General features: G+C 37.6%; 1 protein-coding gene across 1 annotated transcript; it reads left to right on the top strand.

Moving 5' to 3' along the window:
• Positions 1-15,546: 15,546 nt before the first annotated feature.
• LOC124272160 (WSCD family member AGAP003962-like) lies at positions 15,547-20,099 on the top strand. The gene is made up of 3 exons (XM_046707299.1): positions 15,547-15,730; positions 18,409-18,642; positions 19,747-20,099. The coding sequence occupies exons 1-3, from the start codon at positions 15,547-15,549 to the stop codon at positions 20,097-20,099; spliced, it is 771 nt and encodes a 256-aa protein (XP_046563255.1).
• The last annotated feature ends 1,376 nt before the right edge of the window (positions 20,100-21,475 follow it).

The raw sequence follows: 21,475 nt of genomic DNA, 5'->3' as shown, positions 1-21,475 counted from the left end.
TCGTAAACCAAATGGCATAGAACAGCCGGTGGACACCTTTCTAAAATAGATAAATTGTGTAAGTCAAGAACGGATTCGAAAAGAGGTGAGGCTTAATTTACTCTATCACAAACAAACTATCACCCTCCATGCAGCATGCCCGATTTCAGTCAAAAGAGCCGCACGTCAGTTCGACCCCCTCAAAAATTCCAGCTATTCCAAAAGGCCAGACCGTAAGAAAAACAGTCGCCAGAGACCAAAAGTAGCGACCTTGTACTTGATGTTTTATACTGTATTCATTTCATAGCAAATAATATCTTTAACAGTATTCTAGCAGTCCGAATCACATCTTTGCGCAGTGACTGTGTAAACGCTAAGAAACAGCCTTTCGGGTGTGTCACTTTTGACTTAGGTGTCTGTGTCCCATTGGACTGCCCCCTTGTAATCTGTACTTTTCCACAAACCGGTTTACACAAAAGAATGACAAGACAATGAGCAAAAAAGACTAATCTTAATAATATTTTGAATTATTATACAAACGCATTACAGGGAAATAACTTAAAACAAGCAGTTCAATCTTCTCAGGTTCATCACCCACAGAAATCATCCATATCCATATTAAGAAAGAAAGTCATGCAAACGAAGTAAGCAAACGGATTCTTTTCATTATTTATTTATTATTTTATTTTATTTTTTTATTTTATTTTATTTTATTTTATTTTATTTTATTTTATTTTTTATTTTGTTTATTTATTTATTTATGCCAATACACATTTGTTTCTGATTTCATTAGCTTCTCGTGGTTAAATATAACACGTCAGCACATCAGTACTAGTATTAGCCAGTTTTCATAAGATGCAAGTGGAGATGTTTACTGTAGTGTGTTTATTTGGCACCAGATGTTACAGCCACATTCATGAGACAGAATTAGTATTTTTATGCGATAGCACGTATAACATCAAATTAATACGCATCAGCATTCGTGTCTTTGTGTGGCATAATCGATAGCAGCCATTTCAGGTCTTTTCAGTAGCTCACATTCAAACGATCAATCAATGATACGTTACACATAATATACCTTATTTGGATGGTAAACACCTGCGGTGTGTGGATATATTGTTGGGACTGATGAGTGAGTGAGTGAGTATGTTTTACGTCGCTTTTAGCACTATTCCAGCAACACCACGGCGGAGGAAACCAGAAATGGGCTTCACACATTGTACCCATGTGGGGAATCGAACTCAGGTCTTCGGCGTGACGAGCAAACGCTTTAACCACTAGGATACCCCACCACCCCGTTGGGACTGACGAGTGATTGCGATACAATCCATATTGGGATATAATGTTCATCTTGAAATAATGGTTATCTCAAAATACTATCATTCTTGAAATTATGTTGTTGTTATACATTTCTCGAAGCAATGGTTGTCTCAAAACATTCACACGAACGTACTTACGAAGAAAAAAGTGCATGTTACCTAATGTCTCGATACCTAAATACTAGTAATTAGAGGAGCGTGAGGGAGATTGTGGATAAGAATATAGGTCCTAGAAGGCTGTGCTAGTCGAAAGAGTGAGTGAGTCACATCGGCAGCCATATTTCAGCCATCTCGCGACTAAAGCAAGTGATATACACTAGTGGTGGTCCGATTAATTGAAATAATCGAAGATTGGTCGCAGTGACTAAACGACCAAGCAATCGAACATGATTTCTCATAATCGAACACAAACAATTCTGGAACACTTGTTTTCATCAACAATATTTTTCACAAGGTTGGTTTTCTCTATTACATTTCATAAGCACTACAAGCTTGTTCCAAGTCGTGATTGAATTCATCTTAAAGACACCAAGACATTTATGTTCCTAACATACTAGTCCTCCTTTAAAGATGTGAAATTTTGCCCAAAACACCCAAATAATAACTACATGGTTTTTTCCTTATTTTCTTGTGCATTAACAAATTTCATAAATGACGCTAACCAATTATTTTTGATGATTGATCGGTGGTAATGATCCAATTATCAATTATGAAATTTTAACCAATTCCCAACACTAATATATACTGAAGTATAAAAACGCATCTCGAGATCAAACGTTTTATCTCCCTGTTCCGGGGCGGATACAGCTTTTTGAGAAAGGGGGGGGTGCAAACTTCATTTTCACCAGAGTTTCATTGGTCATTTAATAAACTTTCAGGACAAAGGGGGTGCGCACCCCTGCACACCCCTCTGGATCCGCCTATGCTGTTAAATAACTTGTTCCTCCTCATTAAATATCCGTAGATATGAATCAAAATGAGAACAACGCACGGATACATGTATTACAGTTTAATTGAACAACGTTCTAATTGCATCAGTTTTAAACTGCATGTATGGACATTACTGACTCATGTTTGTTCCTCCTGACATTGAAATTGTCAATCAAGATAAGGGCGGTGGGGTAGCCTAATGGTTAAAGCGTTGGCTCGTCACGCCGAAGACCCGGGTTCGAATCCCCACATGGGTACAATGTGTGAAGCCCATTTCTGGTGTCCCCCGCCGTGATGTTGCTGGAATATTGATAAAAGCGGCGTAAAACCAAACTCAGTCAGTCAATCAAGATAAAGGAAAAGAAAAAGCAGTTATTCGTCGTTTAGTGCAACCATGAATCATTCAAATTATCATATGCAGGGTATTTAAAAATATAATGAAATAAAACCAGAGTGTAAATGTTTCTCAGGTTTTCACTGATATCGACCATGGGAATCTATTGGAAAATGTTATTCCATAATAACTCTAGTACATCGTGTGCGGCATACATCGCAGCAAAGAAGTTGTTTATCCATAAAAACACGTGTTCCTCTTCATCATACCAGCATCTAAATGCTACTTAAAGAAGTAACTAAGGTACGTTTCAATGTTCACATCAATATGATTATACTCCACTTTTCAGTGGTTTTAGTTAACCACCACGGAATACAATGAATTCAGTTTTGTTTAAGTTAGTTCTCAAACCCCACTTTAAACAGAAAGACTGACTGACTGAGTTTGGTTTTACGCCGCTTTTAGCAATATTCCAGCAACATCACGGCGGGGGACACCAGAAATGGGCTTCACACATTGTACCCATGTGGGGATTCGAACTCGGGTCTTCGGCGTGACGAGCCAACGCTTTAACCATTAGGCTACCCCACCGCCCCTTAAACAGAAAGAAGCCAAAACATCAACTGTCTTTTGATGTTTACCAAATACAGATTCAGGGATCAAGCACAAATCATCAGCATATAACAATAAATATAATTCTATAAAGTCTTCACCTACCGCTATGTATTGTAGGTGGACTTACTCTTCAAGTATGAAAAATAAAAGTGGACTTAATATACAACCAATATAATCAAAATATTCTGGAATGCTAATGTTCGATAATTTCGCAGTTTATGTAGTTTTATAGAAGATATCAAGAAAAATGTTCCAGTTTTGATCATTTGCTTGGATATGACATACCATAGACGGTCTCTGTTGATGGAATCAAAGGCGTTGTGAAAGTCCCCAAATAGACATAACAAACTTAGACTACCGAAACATTTTGAAAACATTATCAGTTGTTAAGTATCCTTTACGAAAACCCTCCTGACATTCTGGGTACTTTACAATTCTACACATCCTTCAGTCTGTTGTTAAGAATATATGTAAAGATAGATTTTATGACAAATGAAAGAAGCGTCTACGTATTTATTACCATAATTTAGGTTGCCTTTCCTGTGATGACGAGAAATTATACTTCTAGATCACTGTACACGAAAATTGCCAGAATTGATAATACTGTTAAGAGGTTCGGGTAAATACGGTAACAATATATCCCTTCCATTGATATTGACATAAAGTGAATGGAGATATAGAATGTATACTTGGGTCACCACGTATCACAGTAATCCAGTTTTCCATCACGCGATCATTATTTATATTTATTAGCTAAGGAAAGCAAAGTAAAACCACCTATGTCATACTTAGGTCATTTTTGAATAATAGCACAAAATGGTAGCTTTAGTTGGCCAGCTACCCTTTGATCCAACTATGGTCTTCATATGAATATCACTTTTCGAAATATATTATATAACTCTTCAAAGTATCTTGAATGATGTTAAAATGGCCTTAGTCAGACTTAGGTTGTTTTGGCAGGAACTTATTTGACTTTGGTCTTTTTGCTTGGTAATGATTACACAACTCTTCAGAAGGAGGTATGAAAGTGAATTTGTCCACATGTTTTTGGATGCAGTGCTGCCTTGAAGAATGTCCGACTTCTCCATATTCTGGTAAATTTGAGGTGAGTTTTTGTATGTAGATGACAAAAAGCAATCCCATTTCAACAAAACCCAACCACTTTTGATGTAAGAATAACATTCAAATGAGAAAATTGGTTTAAACAGGTCTTTGTGACTTAGGTTCTTTTGCATGTAATTTCTTTTTCAGCATAATTTTCAATTTTATATGGCTACACCTTGATATAAGAGAATCCTAACTGGGTAATATTTCATCTTTGAGCGGTTAAATATGATATTATATTTACTGAAGTTAAACAGTGATAATGGATTTTCATGACCTAGGTCATTTTTACAAGTAACCTTTATTTCTCCATGTTAACATTTTACAGTGTAGGTTTGATAGAAAACAACATAAGAACCACCACAGCTTTATTTCTCTGACAAATCTCATATATTGGAGAACTACGTATACGTGACAACATTTCTTTTATTATTTCAGTTCCCAAATGAATAGACTGCCTTCAGAAGTTTTGGTTGAGATTTTCCAGTACCTCTCCCCTTTTGAGATTGTTAGGGATGTGGATGTGCAAATATTGGAAATTTATAGCTCAAAGCAAATCCTTATGGTCGAGACAAATCTGATTGGATCTGTCGTTGTGTGATTGTCGCAAAATGTTGAACCATCACATTGACCTAACTGAATACCTACACCTTTGTCTGAAAGTTGAAATACTTCTTTTAAACGCTGTACATCTAGCATTATTGCACAGTGTCAGTTTGCTGAACAATTTGAGGCAGTTAACTATCTCTGGATGGATCGGATATGATATCAATGATGTATCTAACAGTCTTCAATTATGTTCAGGGCCCCGTTCCTCAAAGCGATCGTAGCGCTAAGATGATTGTAACTCCCATACTTTAACATAGGCTCACGACTGTCGTAGCGCTACGATCGCTTTGAGGAACGGGGCCCAGGAGTAACCCACTTGGTAACCCATGGATTGCAAGATCTCAAAGAAGAGGATCCATGCCAAAGCTACGGTGTTTGGAAATATGCAATTCTTTACCAGTTTCTCCATCAACAGCGCGTCAAATGTTGGTTCACAATCCTTATTTGGCTTTTCCTGTTGTCAACCCAAATGGTGAAATCAATCAATGATCACAATTGGTTAACGATTATGTTGGAGAAGGTTGCTTTGGACATTGTATCCTACAGTCATTATCAGAGCCCCCCTTGACACACCGCAAGTGGGTTTACTCCATATCATACCCAACACGATCCACTCTGAAAACCGAGGAAGGCACAAAATAGATGTAAAAATGGAAAAACTTTCTACTGATGATGTTGTTCGCATGATTTTTTATGATGACAGTGGAAGTGATCCGGATAGTTTCTCAGATGTTTCTGACGACAAAGATCCTGAATATGTGCCGGATACCCAGGACTCGTCAGAATACGATGAACACCCTAATTGTGAAGAATGTGAAGATAAGGGCTCTACTGGTGGCTCTACTAGTGATGTTGTTGCTGCCCAAGTTGATGTATCTTCAATTGATGGTATTGCTGTTACAACAGTGGTTGAAGATTCACACCCATTAGATGTTATTGCTGTCACAACAGTGGTTGAAGATTCACACCCATTAGATGGTATTGCTGTTACAACAGTGGTTGAAGATTCACACCCAATAGATGTTATTGCTGTTACAACAGTGGTTGAAGATTCCAATAGATGTTTATTGCTGTTACAGCATTACACCCATTAGATGGTATTGTTGTTACAACAGTGGTTGAAGATTCACACAACAGTGGTTGAAGATAGTTATTGCTGTTACAGCATGTTGGTTAAAACAGAAGATTCAATAGATGTTATTGCTGTTAAAACCCAATAGATGTTATTGCTGTTACAACAGTGGTTGAAGATTCACACCCATTAGATGGTATTGCTGTTACAACAGTGGTTGAAGATTCCCACCCAATAGATGTTATTGCTGTTACAACAGTGGTTGAAAATTCACATCCTTCAGATTCTTTTAAAGTGCCGAATGCTGAAAACAAACATGAAAACAAAAGATTTCTGAAGAAACGAAAAACTTCTAATCCAGAGGAATGGAAACGAAATAAAAGAAAGAAAAACAGAGTTTGTGGTATGGAATACATCAACTACAGAGGAAAGGCTGTGAAAGGAAAACAGTTAATCCCTGTGAAATGTCGAAAATAATGTTTTGAAAAAATGAAAGATGATGCTCAATTGATTTTTGAAACTTTTTATGCCATTGGCAACAAAAGGGATCAAGACCATTACCTTTTGGGATTGATAGATCAGGAATCTTAAAAAACAACATAGACGTAGAAATACTTCACAAGAGAAGCAACCCAGAAAGCGAACTAACTCTTTTAAATACCATGTAACACTGGCAAATGGTCAACGATTTGAGATTTGCTCTGGCTGTTTTCTTCAAGTTCATTCAATAGATCGATCTCGATTACGGCACTTAATGGACACAGAGAATCCACTGTCACCTGATCCAGATAAGCGTGGACAACACAATCCCAAAAACAAAACAGCAGAAGAAGTTAATAAAACAATTTGTAACCACACTGCCAGCTTTGTCCCTCTTAAATCACATTACTCACCAAAGGACAATCCTAACAAACGATATCTGCCAATCAACTTGAACATTAGGAGAATGTGGAGACTGCACGTCAAAGAAAATGAACCAGAAGAATTTAAGCGTATGCAAAATGGCGAGCTGTACAAAGGACAAGTTAAAGAAAGACAATACACGACAATCTTCAATCAGTACTCTCTTTCATTTGGATACCCAAGAACTGATACCTGTGGTACCTGTGACTTGTTAGAAGCAAAACTGAAAGGGGAAGAAAATGAACAAGAAAAATCAAAACAGGAGTAGGAAAAAGCTGCCCATTTAACACTGGCTGACCAGTCGTGCAGCGAAATGAATACTGGTGGTCTAAAGGCTAAACTCTCATGGGAGAATCTTCAAAGAGTCCCAAACAATGATACCGAACTTTGTTCAAAATCCGCAGTAGATGTGTAACACTATTCATTTGACTACACACAAAACATAATGATTCCCAACTTGAGTCATACAGAAATGTACTATAGTAGACAACTGAACATGTTCAACTTTGGCATCCATGACCATGTGAATGGTGATGGTGTCATGTGCATTTATCCAGAAACAGTTGCAAAAAAGGGTGGATCAGAAGTAGCATCATGCTTGAGAAACATCCTAATTGGTCGAAGAACTGGTGCCAAACATATATTCTTCTCTGATGGCTGTGGAGGACAGAATCGCAACCATGATGGTGTGTGTTTTTCAGGGCTTGATTCACAATGACTACTTTGAAAGTGTTGACCATAAGATCCTCTTTAGAGGACACACCCGCCTTGCAAACGATCGAGAATTTGGTTTGATCCAACAACGAGCTAAATCTAAAGCATTGTCATTCCAAGTGACTTGACCAACGTTATCGAATCAGCCAGACAATTCCCTCGCCCATTTGTCACAACCGAAATGAACCAAAATGATTGTGTGGATTTTCGCAAGCTCAACCAAACAAGTATCAGAACAGCATTCATGGATCAGAATGGCGAGAAGGTGGCCTTTTGAAAAGTCAGATGGTTCAGCTACGGATCCAGTGAGGAGATGGAATGGGTCACAGGAGAACTGAAACGAGTCCCTCACACAACCCAAGTCTGGTGTAGATATACACATGACTCCATCGAAACATGGGAAAAGGTTAGTCTGCTTAGAAGAATCGCATATGCACAGGATCTCGCAAAAAATACATTGAGCTGATCAAAATCAAGAAACCAAAAGGGAAAGACATTCAGAAACAACTGCAATACATTTCTGATGTAGCGAAGCGAGAGTTCTACGAGTCTCTGCCTCACGAGGGAGATGACGATATGGAGGATGAGAATGATGCAGAACAGCACTGATAGTGACTAGTTGTTCACGTCATTTAAAACAAAACAAGATGACGTTAGTTTGTGTAGTCAAGCTGATGTTCAACAGGACATCTTATTAGATATCTGATGTCAGGGTGTCTGAAATTGCCTTTGATGATATTGTCTTCATACATTTCTAAAGGAACTGACTTGATGTTATGTTAAGGATTATAATAGGAAGTGGTCAAGTACCACAAATCTTTCAACTTTTGCTGTGGTTTGATGTTCCTTTTTAAAATGTTCAGCTGTTAAAGAGTTAATGTTCATGTTATTAAAGAGTTAATGTTCATGTTCACCTTTTCATACTTGATATTTCTGCTTTCACAGAAAGAAAACAGTTACAGTTATGTTAAGTGTTGAACTAATGTCGTGTTGACCTTCAAAAGTGTGCAACGTCTTAAATTCAGTAATGAAAATCTTTACTGAGGTTCTTTGTATACCAGTAAACAAGCTATGTTCTTGATGTTTCACTTACGAAAACGTTGTTGCAATGTTAAGAAGCTACGATGTGTTTGCAGACTGCAAGAACTTCCGGCGTTTTTTTTATTTGAATGTTTTCAATTACATCTTTCCATTTTTATTAGGTTTGTTGTGAAATTAAGTATTAACTTTATTTACCTTAAATGGAATTTTTATTAACCTCAAATGAATATTTTTTATTTCCTGAAATGTTTCATTTGAAGTTCAAGCTGAAAAACAGTCTATTTGAAAAACAGTCTAAGCTAACAATTTTATGCTTTCAATTACACCTTTGTATTATTTTTTGTTAATAAACGTTTTGGTTTATTTTAAATGGAAGTGTTATTTACTTCAAATGACATTTTGTATGTACATCAAATGGACATATTTTCTTTCCGTCAAATGTTTCACTTGAATTTCATGTTGCATTATTATTTGAATAAAGGGGAACAAAGCTGTTCTTAAGAGTTTTGTTTTGTGTGTGAGTTGAGCATTACGATTCAACCACAATAAGTCTTTTAGAAAGAAAGTAATAAAATTTGAGGTGTTAAAAGTATTAAAACCTGTCAATGGTAATAAATGTTACAATCACTAGATATATTTTAAGTCAAATTTTGACAAAACAGGTGGCATTTATTAAGTATTATAGATCAAACTTAACCTTGGCTCTTTTGGCATGAAACTTCGCTGACTAAGGCCATTTTGCTTTGTAATTTTGATGTGACTAAGGTGATTCTGCTTTGTACTGCACATTCAAAATAATAATTTTCTCTATTTTCTGTTACATTTTGGGGAGAATCGGATGGCCAGGTACCTAATTGCCTTTGCTTCAAACATGGCTAAGATTTTATAATGAATTGTGTAGAAAAACCGCAAGAGATTTCAAAACTCGATTTTTTTCGTTCTCCTGAAAAGTTTGAAATTGTGACTAAGGTTGTTTTGCTTTGCAACCCTTCGTATATATTTAGACAGCGCTTATTTTTCTTTCCAAGTCTATTCAACAAGTGCTCCCAAAGGCCAGGGCGTGCTACTTGTGTCAACATCTGAATCTCACTGACACCTCACAAAAGCTCTTGTTTCAAAGACATTCCTCCAAAAGACATCAAAGGACGTAGTAACGCCTCCTTATAAAAGGGAGTTGAGATTGATAATACCATGTGCGGTTGAGATTGACATCCAGTGATCGAGGGAAATACCAGCGCCTTGAACATGTACTAGTCACGTGGATATGTGCGCTATATAAATATCATGTTATGATATAATAATACTAATATGGAGGTCATTATTATAATGCTTTGATCTAGCTTAATTCATAACCGTATCATCAATTTCTTGGTTGCATTGTAGTCAATGCATTATTATTCGTACACACCTTTACATATAGACGCATTAGTATTTAAAAGCTATACTTCATTTTTATAATATTATTGTTATAAATTCATAATAGTATTTGAGAACGGGGTGCACGGAGGTGCTGACCATCCGATATTAATGCTACTGCCCAGATACGGAAATGGAACGTTGCTCGAGATTAGTGACATGTAAAAGAGATTTGGTTATATATGGTCTAGAAGCCAGACCCCTAAAATGGTGAAATTGTGGTGCAGTTCTGGCGACCAAACGGGATGTGATTTTTCACAATCAGGAATGATTTAGCTTTGATTTGAAGCCGGTTGTCATCAGCTACCGTGCGTGACTACCGTGCAGGGGCCCTTTTAAGGTGCAACATGTCATGTCAGTTACGGCAATATTTAACCGATAACTGGATGGTTTAATTTAATAACCCTGGTTTGGTTTGACCGCTTTTCATAAAAAAAATATTTTTGGAATGCTCAGACCATGATTTAAAATTGTGGACAATAATATTACATATATGCTCATCGCAAAAATATTTTGGTAAGGTTAAAGGTCAATTTTAATAGAAAGGGCATTTGATGAGAAAATATGAGTTGAACTTTACAAATTAAACGTAATTTTTCCAAAATTATGTTTTTCTGATTCAGCTATATCATTTGAAGATCATATATACCGTTGGTTGGCATTGTATTCATGAAAAACCATTACAAGGAAACAAAGGTTGGTACTTTGTATTTAGATCAGCAAAATATAAGATAATTTCAGCTCCATGCTTTACAAAGAATCAACAATGCTATATATGTCAAAGATACTGTTGAACTGTCATACATATTTGCGTTTATTGACATTCTGGCAGAAACAACAATTCAGCTGATGTCAGAAGGAGATATATTTTGAAAAGTGTCAGTATTGCACTGACATGCCGTGAAACCCTTATAACTGATGGATAATAATATGACATCCTAATGAAACATTGCCTTCATATCAATTCGTATTTATTGTTCATAATAGTAATAGTGTATTCCCAGTTGACATGTTAGTTAATGTCAACATTCTCAAGATCACGGGAACATGTTTTAAGTCTACATCCACATGCCGAAATACACAACAGGTTCAACCTCTTGCAGCTACACCTTCCTGTACATTGACGTTTACATGCACAGATATGTTGAAGAAGGTCCACGGAAACGATTTAATTTGCAACTTTATCACAGAGGAACAGAGGAATATTTGATGAAGATCTATTACGACAGAAACGCACTGCTTTAAATACAAAACATTAAGTGCCTGCTTTTATGGACAACGCAAAGGAATTCCTAGACAATATTCGTGTCTATTGTTCCTAATAGTCATAGTGTATTCCCAGTTGACATGTTATTTTTTTACAGTCAATGTTAGTCAATGATGACATGTTTGTTTACATCCACATGCTCATGTACACAACAGGTTCAACCTCTTGGAGCAACACCTTACTGTACATTGATTTTTACATGCACAGATATGAAGTTGAAGAAGGTCCACGGAAACGATTTAGCCTTAACTTATTTGCAACTTTATCAATTTTACAAATTTCTGAAAATAGGAAATTTGGATAGCAATATATAACTCCCTATATGGTTAACTAGCCCCGCTGGTGAGCTCGGAGATTCAGAACCAGTGGGGGTCTAGACAGGCTTCACTTTGGACTATTGCATTACAGAAGGGGTTGGGCCGAAAGTTTGGAGTATGAGACTACTGGCATGTGTAAGGTCCCAGCGACCGGTGTCAGGCCGGGAAAGCCACATTTCAATTACATGGCTGTAGCCGGTAAAGCCACATTTCTAATGGATTAAATAATTAATGGTTTACCGTAACCGGTAAAAGACTGTTCCTACGCTAAACGCCAAAAGAAACGTTACCCTCCTACCATCTATGAATTACGTTAATAAAAATATATGTTAGAACGTATTAGCTTTAAAAAACCAACTTAACAACCCAGCGTTATGCAAATCACGAATCAAATTCTCAAACGCATTCATATTTAGGTGAACTGCATCTTTTTCAGAAGATTTAATTGTCCTATTGTCGACCATGCCGAAATAAACCAATAACAGTAATTTAAAATAGATGTCCAGAAGAAAGGTTGAAATAAAATTCTGCTTAAGACAGAGATAAACCATTTTAAGTCACCATTTTTCAATTTTTAAAACAAGTAACACCTATTGTAGAGTGTGTAAAAATTGTGAAAGGATCTTTCCTATGAATTCAATCTTTTAAAACATTTTCTGCTTATTTGCAATAGTGAAAACAAATAAAACGTGTCTTTGATATTGTGCAAAAGTGTTTAGGAACACCGAAAATGATCTTTGTTAACATTTTTGCTTGCAAAGTAACATTTACACACACAGCAATATCAATCGCCAAAACGTAGCAATATTCAAGCAGTATTTGCATCAAATTCACGTGTAGAATGATTCTATAGGGTATAAAGGGAGCCAAGAATGCATGATATGATACACAAGCACGAGAAATGTGCCACCAGTAACAGCGGAAGAGAGGGAAAGAGCCATTGGGATGTTGCAGGTGGGGTCGACATACAATGCTGTTGCAAAAGCCCTCGGATGCCACCATATCACGGTTATAAGAATTATTCAGCGCTACAGACAGACTGGGGTCACCGTAGATAGACCAAGAAGTGGACGTCCACGCATCACAATGCAGCAGAAAGTTTTCATGAGAAATGTACACATGGCAACAAACTAAACCATTATCATTATTATAATGTTTTTACAGATTAAGATTTTTTTATTATAATGTGATAATATTATATGTAATGTTAGTATATTATATTGTGCTTTTTATAGAAATAAAATCTGTTGTGATCTGAATAAAATTATGAGGAAACATGTCTTGTTTTGTTAAATACGGTAACCAGTTTGAATCACAAAGCAATTTTGACAGCATAGCCGGGAGAGCCACATTCCATGTTCACGCAACCATAACTATTGCCGGGAGAGCCACATCAATTTTGGCTATCTAGTATCTGCTTCGGAAATGTGGCTCTCCCGGCCTGTAACCCAGCGACCAGCGAGGGAAACGCATTTACAAAAGTTAATCTCCTAGTAATATTAGCGTTCGTATTTCGGAAGATAAATATATAGATCTGGGCAAGCAGAAGATGTCCTTCATTTGAAACACACTCTGCTGATCACAGCTGGTGGTTTCATAATATCTGTTGGAACAATGCAGTTGACTACAGCCGACTTCGTAATGGTCATCTGGGTGAAGTCTGTCAATATTTTAGAGCTGACGTTGTACTGTCGACCTTCATCAGCTGATGAAGATAGTGATTCACGTGAGCCAATTCCATGAAGCGATAACTATTGTCAATTCATTTACTCTGCTTGAAGGACAACGTAGTCACGCGACATACTGAAATCGGAAAATGAACGACAGTTGGTGTTTTAGTATCCATCGAGACGAGGTCACTCAATACTTTCAATATGTATAGACGATTCAATGTTTTCCGCGCAAAATATAAGTCTAAAGCGTCTGTCAACTTAAATGCAAACTTCTGTGCGTGTATTGAATAGCTGATAGTAATTAAATGTAACTTGACAATTGGCTCTCTGAGGTACGACTTTTGCAGAGATCAGAAAAGATATTGGCGACATACATTCAATAATAGCATTTGGAATGATCTACAACAGATATCATGAGATTGACTATGCATTTATTCATTAACCATTCTCAAAGGTTCACAAATATGTTGGGCCAAAATTAATGCTCAGCAACCCATGTTGTAAGAGCGAACTAATATGATCGGGTGGTCATTCTCATTTACTTGTTTGATGCATGCCATCGTATCCCACTTGTGAACATCGATGCTCATAGTGTCATGACCATGCTATGTGTAACTCCTTTGTGTATATCATTATATATTAAATTTACTAAATCCGAGGTATGCATATTTTTATGAAAGTTACAGTAGAAGTAAGATGTTTAAATGGATATTGTCTAGGAATTCCTTTGAGTTGTCCATAAAAGCAGGCACTTAATGTTTTGTATTTAAAGCAGTACGCCTCTGTCGTAAAAGATCTTCATCAAATATTCCTCTGTTCCTCTGTGATAAAGTTGCAAATTAAATCGTTTCCGTGGACCTTCTTCAACATATCTGTGCATGTAAACGTCAGTGTACAGGAAGGTGTAGCTGCAAGAGGTTGAACCTGTTGTGTATTTCGGCATGTGGATGTAGACTTGAAACATGTTCCCGTGATCTTGAGAATGTTGACATTAACTAACATGTCAACTGGGAATACACTATGACTATTATGAACAATAAGTACGAATTGATATAAAGGCAATGTTGCTTGTGTTATGATGACATGACAGACTCATCATTCTTTGATGAATAAAGAAAGACATCTTGAATAATTGAATCATACATTTGAGAGCTTTCTGTTATGTTGTGTGATTTTAATGATAGTCCAACAGTATCTTGGACATATTTAGTATCGTTAACTATCTCAAAATATTACACAACGTCTGTTCAACAGTAACAGCACCATGCTTTACATAGTCAACGATACTAAATATGTCAAAGATACTGTTGGACTATCATTAAAATCACACAACATAACAGAACGCTCTCAAATGTATAAAAAAGTACCAACCTTTATTCCTTGTAATGGTTTTTCATGAATACAATGCCAACCAACGGTATGTATGATCTTCAAATGTTATAGCTGAATCAGAAAAACATAATTTTGGAAAATTTACCTTTAATTTGTAAAGTTCAACTCATATTTTCTCATCAAGTGCCCTTTCTATAAAAAAAACTTACCTTTAACCTTACCAAAATATTTTTGCGATGAGCATATATGTAATATTATTGTCCACAAATGTACATCATGGTCTGAGCATTCCAAAACTACTATTTTTATTAAAATCGGTCAAACCAAACCAGAGTTATTAAATTAAACCATCCAGTTGTCGATTAAATTATTGCGATAACTGACATGACAAGTTGCACCTTAAAAAGGGCCCCTGCACGGTAGTCACGCGTGGGAGCTGATGACAACCGACTCTAGATCAAAGCTAAATCATTCCTGATTGTGAAAAATCACATCCCGTTTGGTCGCCAGAACTGCACCACATTTTCACCATTTTAGGGGTCTGGCTTCTAGACCAATAATGTTATGCCCCCTGAAGAGGAATGATTAAATGTATGTATGGGTAATCAGTACGGGAACACGATTACCCAATTAAAAATATATCAATTCTTTAAACTCCGTATATATAAACCCACATCGGTACAATATTTGGAGCCAATTTCTACTGTTTCCACAGTGATATGTGTCGATTGTGGTGAAAATCGACTTAAACTCATCCTCAGTAAATTTAAAACAAAGTTAACAACATCTTTGATTCTTTTCAGAGACGTCTGTGTAAGCGCCATCATGTATATATGGCATATACACATCACCCCCAGAACTATTGTGCCCGTGATCTGTGGTGTTCTGTTGACCGTGGTGGCAGTGGGACAAATATTTACCATGAGGGTGCTTCACAGAAACTCAACGCCGTATTCAACGGATGTCCTTACTTCAAGTCAGAATGGTTCAGAGCAACGCTGTCCAGATGTAAGGTTGTCTCCCCGTATTCTGCCTCAAATAGCACTGGCTAGTTACCCCGGCTCCGGCAACACGTGGACCAGGCACCTCCTGCAGCAGATGACAGGTAATGTCACAGTGAGGTGATGTAACTGTGAGGGATGTTACAGGTAATATAACTGTGAGGGATGTTACAGGTAATGTAACTGTTGGTGGTGTTATAGGAAATGTAACTGTTAGGGATGGTACAGGTGATGTAACTGTTAGGGATGGTACAGGTAATGTAACTGTTAGGGATGTTACAGGTAATGTAACTGTTAGTGGATGTTACAGGTAATGTAACTGTTAGGGATGTTACAGGTAATGTAACTGTTAGGGATGTTACAGGTAATGTAACTGTTAGGGATGTTACAGGTAATGTAACTGTTAGGGATGTTACAGGTAATGTAACTGTTAGGGATGTTACAGGTAATATAACTGTTAGGGATGTTACAGGTAATGTAACTGTTAGGGATGTTACAGGTAATGTAACTGTTAGGCTGTTACAGGTAATGCAACTGTTAGGCTGTTACAGGTGATGTAACTGTTAGGGGTGTAACTAGCAATGTAACTGTGAAGGATGTAAAGTTGTGTAACTACTAGGCATTGTAAGGAGCATTGTAAGAATATGGCCCGCAACAGGTAATGTAAAAGAAAGACATGATTGTAACAACCAATGTAACAGCTAAGGATGTTACTGGTAATGTAACTACGATGGGTGTTACTGGTAATGTAACTACGATGGGTGTTACTGGTAATGTAACTACGATGGGTGTTACTGGTAATGTAACTACGATGGGTGTTACTGGTAATGTAACTACGATGGGTGTTACTGGTAATGTAACTGCGATGGGTGTTACTGGTAATGTAACTACGATGGGTGTTACTGGTAATGTAACTACGATGGGTGTTACTGGTAATGTAACTACGATGGGTGTTACTGGTAATGTAACTACGATGGGTGTTACTGGTAATGTAACTACGATGGGTGTTACTGGTAATGTAACTGCGATGGGTGTTACTGGTAATGTAACTACGATGGGTGTTACTGGTAATGTAACTACGATGGGTGTTACTGGTAATGTAACTACGATGGGTGTTACTGGTAATGTAACTACGATGGGTGTTACTGGTAATGTAACTACGATGGGTGTTACTGGTAATGTAACTACGATGGGTGTTACTGGTAATGTAACTACGATGGGTGTTACTGGTAATGTAACTACGATGGGTGTTACTGGTAATGTAACTGCGATGGGTGTTACTGGTAATGTAACTGCGATGGGTGTTATGTAACTACGATGGGTGTTACTGGTAATGTAACTACGATGGGTGTTACTGGTAATGTAACTACGATGGGTGTTACTGGTAATGTAACTACGATGGGTGTTACTGGTAATGTAACTACGATGGGTGTTACTGGTAATGTAACTACGATGGGTGTTACTGGTAATGTAACTGCGATGGGTGTAAAATGTAAGAAGCAAGAGTAAGACATGACTGTATTAGGTAATGTTACTGTAGAATGTAACAATCATTGTAAGAATAAAGGATGGAACATGTAATGTAACAGAAAGACATGTAACATATAATATAAACAATAACCATGACCCTTTCTTATTAGTTTATGGAGTATGGTTGACAACATCACAAACGACCCACCGCCAAATCTGTCTTGGATGTGATTGTCTTGAAGTATATTTTGATGTCGCTTATCAAGAATAATGTGATAACATGAACCATTACCCCCAATTTACACGTAGTTTACACCACTGATGTCTGCAATATGGCGATAAGGAGTGGCACAACTTGTGAGCGTCGAACGTTGGAATGTGCTGATGTAGTTGATTTCTAATTGTTTGATCCGTACCTTGGATGGATGACCGTGTTTGGCAGCTTGACGCCTGAGAGTTTCTAGGACTTCAGTCCTGACCCACAATGAAACACATGTGATACATGTGGTCTCACCTTATAAAGGACTGGTTCAGGGCATTAAGTTGAAATCATTTCTGTTGCAATTTGTGGTGGGTATTCACATAAATTGACTGGATTATTAGGTTAGTGAGTTTGTTCAAAATTGCCTCTGTTCACCCAGCAGAAATGGGTACCCGGTGGGATAAGTCATATGACCATAACCTTCTAGCGCCTAACAGGCAGCTTGGGTTATCCGGGGTAATAATGTTGTGCTGTTTGTGCGCGCTTTGAGCATCCCCCGTTGTGGTGTGGATTATTGGGCGGGATAAGTACCTTCATTATTATTACCTAATGAACGTTTGCGGCGATGTCATCCGCCCTTTGAGCTCGATTTCGTAGCGCCTGGTTTCGGATCAGTTTCTCTTAGCGTTGACCTGGGATGCCCTGAACGAGACTGTCAATAGTTCTGGTACCCCTTGCATAGCCTGCTTATTATGGAACGTATTGAGCACTGCACGCTGGCGTCTGTCAGTTTTCAGCAGAAGTTCTGCGATTTGCAGTCGCCGTATTTTAAGTTCATATACACAAAATGCACTAAATCAAGTATACCACCATCGTTTGATTATCAGAAATAATGGTCCACATAGTTTATCGACGTTCTAAGAAAGTTGAAAAACCAGGAATGGTATCCTCCGCACGTGTGTGAAGATTCCTCCGCACTCCTTATTGCACATGCAAACTACAAGATAAATTTGTATGAAATGTTTGCCTTTTAAGATTTTACTCCTTTCTAATACTTGTTATTAACATAAACTTCACGATCCAGAACTTGTTTTGAAAACCATGTTTCAGGAATTGCAACAGGGTCGGTGTATAGTGACGAAGATCTGAGACTCAACGGCTTTCCTGGGGAGAGTCTGTCCAATGGTCATGTGGTCGCTGTGAAGACCCACCAGTTGTATGACGAGACGTTATATGATAGGGCAATTCTGCTGATAAGAAACCCGTATGAAACTTTCCTGTCCTTGTTCAAATTTGTTCACGCAAACCACACAGGAGCGCCAAACATCGACAAATATGTCACAGGTAAGTCCAGACAAGTTCAATGAAAAGGGAAGAGTGAGTGAGTGAGTTTTGTTTTACGCCACACTCAGGAGTATTCCAGCTGTATGGCGGCGTTCTGTACATAATCGAGTCTGGACCAGACAATCCAATGATCAACAGCATGAGCATCGATCTGCGCAATTGGGATGCGATGACACGTGTCAACCAAGCCAGCGAGCCTGACCACCCGATCCCGTTAGTCGCCTCTTACAACAAGCATGGGTTGCTGAAGATCAATAATCTAACCCGGACCTTCACGGGTAGACTGCACATTGAACAGTAGGATAGTCTAGTGGTTAAATCGTTCGATCGTCACGTCAAAATGCCTGGTTCGATTCGCCACATAGATATAATGCACGAGGTTAATCTCTGGTGTCCTGTGCGCTACGACATTGAATTTCGTAAGCCTATGATAAACTATAGAGTTACGACAGGTCGTAACGTTACGAACGCTTTGTGGATCGGGACCCTGTTTCTTTATGCATGCAAACTGGAATTTGTTTCTGTTGGCAAAATCAGGAAATAAAGCCATGGCGCTTAACATTAGTTTCAGGTATACTGATGATCGATATGGTTCCATACTGGCTAAAAAGACAATTCCTTTCACTGATTTACCCACCTCAAATGTGAATAAGATAGAGACTAGTGAAACTGTTTCAAGATTCAAAATCACAAACAACTCTCCTCAATACTGTATGTCAAATGGGGTTGACTTCATGGACGCTCTTTTCTTAGCTAGCTTCATTCCAGCTGTTCGATGTCTACATTTCACGTTTTCGGTATTATAGAAAATGTTTTCCATGAAGGTTTCAAAAATACTAAAATGTTACTTGATCGGGGTTATAACATAAGGCGTCAGTAAGCTATAAAATGTTTTATGGCTGATATGGGGAGGTGTTCTCACACCAATTCCCTTTATAACAACATATATGTTTTCTTACCATACCTTGTATATGTATAGTATTGTGCCAGTGTTCTCGCGATACTGCGGTTGTGGCACAAAGTATCACGATCTACAGACGCTTTGGTTAATTGCAACATCCTTGGTAGAACTTATAACACTATAAATATGTAACTTTATTTCAGGATGGACCATGTTTGTTGCCAAAGGGATTGATAAGTATATTCAGTTCTATACTTCCTGGATGAAGCATCTGGATGTACTGCCTATCTTCTATGACATGATGAAACAGAACCTCACACAGGAGCTACACAGGATTAAGACGTTCCTGGCAAAGTCTGGAATTAAAGGGGACATTCACTGCGCCTTGGCAGATCCTAGTGGGAACCATAAGAGAAAAGATTCTTTGATTCCTTTTGATTTTTTCTATTCTAAAAGAAAACGAACTACGATGAATTTAATGATCAAGCAAATACGGAATATGTTCAAAGACCGGTTTAGAAATGTTACAGAAAAGATGGAGACCTGGTTGTTATGAGTGAGTGAGTGTGTGTAGTTTTATGCCGCTCTCAGCAATATTCCAGCTATATGGCGGCGGTCTGTAAATAATCGAGTCTGGACCGGAAAGTTCAGTGATCAACAGCATGAGCATCGATCTACATATCTGGCATACGATGATTTGTGTTAACCAAGTCAACGAGCCTGACTATCCGATCCTATTAGTCGCCTCTTACGACAAGCATTGGTTACTGAAGATCAATTCTAACCAGGATCTTCACGAGTAGTCGCCGATAGGTATTCCGATTTGTGACAATACTGCCATTCCTTTGTTCAATCTTGGCAGGCGCTAGTTTGAAGGTGTCAAATCTTTTGAAGGTGTACCATATTGAATATATAGATATATTATATATATAGTATACACTTTTGGTGTAATGACCTTGACCTTAATTTCAGACAATCACATCGCTGATTATTTGGTTTGGAAACACGAGTGTAAGTTCTTACAAATATTTCAAGCACGCAGTGTTTGGGTCAGTACACAAAGGAACAGAATTATTATGAGAAAGACGATCCCACTGACCCTGACCTCCACTAACGATCACTCAAAAACATTTCAAAGATGATTTGTATGAAAAATATTTGAATTATATAAAATCAACGCAGGCAAATAAACCAAATTTTTAAAAAAGTCATGCCGCAGGAATATACAATGTGGCTATACAGATTTGGCGGTGGATCGTTTGTGATGTTGTCAATCATACACCATAAAAACTAATAAGAAAGGGCCATGGTTATTGTTTATATTATATGTTACATGTCTTTCTGTTACATTACACGTTACATCCTTTATTCTTGCATGCTTGTTGGGGCGGTGGGGTAACCAAGTGGGTAAAGCGTTGGCTCGTCACGCCGATTTGAATGAAAAATATTTGAATTATATAAAATCAACGCAGGCAAATATACCAAATTTTAAAAAAAGTCATGCTGCAGGAATATATAATGTGGCTTGACTTGAATCAAGCTATCTGTGGTTCGTTCGCCACAATCACAGGATTCAAAGCATGCATCTCACTGTTCTCTTTTACTCAACTGCCACCCCTTTGTAGATGTGTGGTTGGTTGGTCAACCACACAATTTGAGAGATACCATAATGGCTCCCAAACTAAATTAGCATCTTGCAACCATGGAAACTTAAAAACGTTTTAGTTCAACACTCTGGAATAGAATGGAAATTCTAACAATGCATAACTTTTGATAACCCAGCCCAACATTTAGAGCGATACATCCTTGTTTACAGTCAACATGATGAATGATTTGGGTGCTGTATCATCAATATTTTCAATAATAAAAAGAGGCAAGAATTGTATTGGAAAACTTTCAAATGACTACGCAGCAAACAATCCAGCCAAAACA

Source organism: Haliotis rubra, unplaced genomic scaffold (assembly GCF_003918875.1).
Source record: "Haliotis rubra isolate DU_JTF1 unplaced genomic scaffold, ASM391887v1 Scf167, whole genome shotgun sequence".
NCBI classification, from domain to species: Eukaryota; Metazoa; Mollusca; class Gastropoda; order Lepetellida; family Haliotidae; genus Haliotis; species Haliotis rubra.
The sequence above is the reverse complement of the archived record's forward strand: the minus strand, read 5'-3'. Positions and strand labels throughout refer to the sequence as shown.

Excerpts from the sequence above, each read along its gene's own strand:
- LOC124272160 (XM_046707299.1), top strand. The coding sequence starts at position 15,547 with ATGAGGGTGCTTCACAGAAACTCAACGCCGTATTCAACGGATGTCCTT. Across the intron at positions 15,731-18,408 it reads CCTCCTGCAGCAGATGACAG|GAATTGCAACAGGGTCGGTG; the intron begins GTAATGTCACAG and ends ACCATGTTTCAG. Across the intron at positions 18,643-19,746 it reads CATCGACAAATATGTCACAG|GATGGACCATGTTTGTTGCC; the intron begins GTAAGTCCAGAC and ends ACTTTATTTCAG.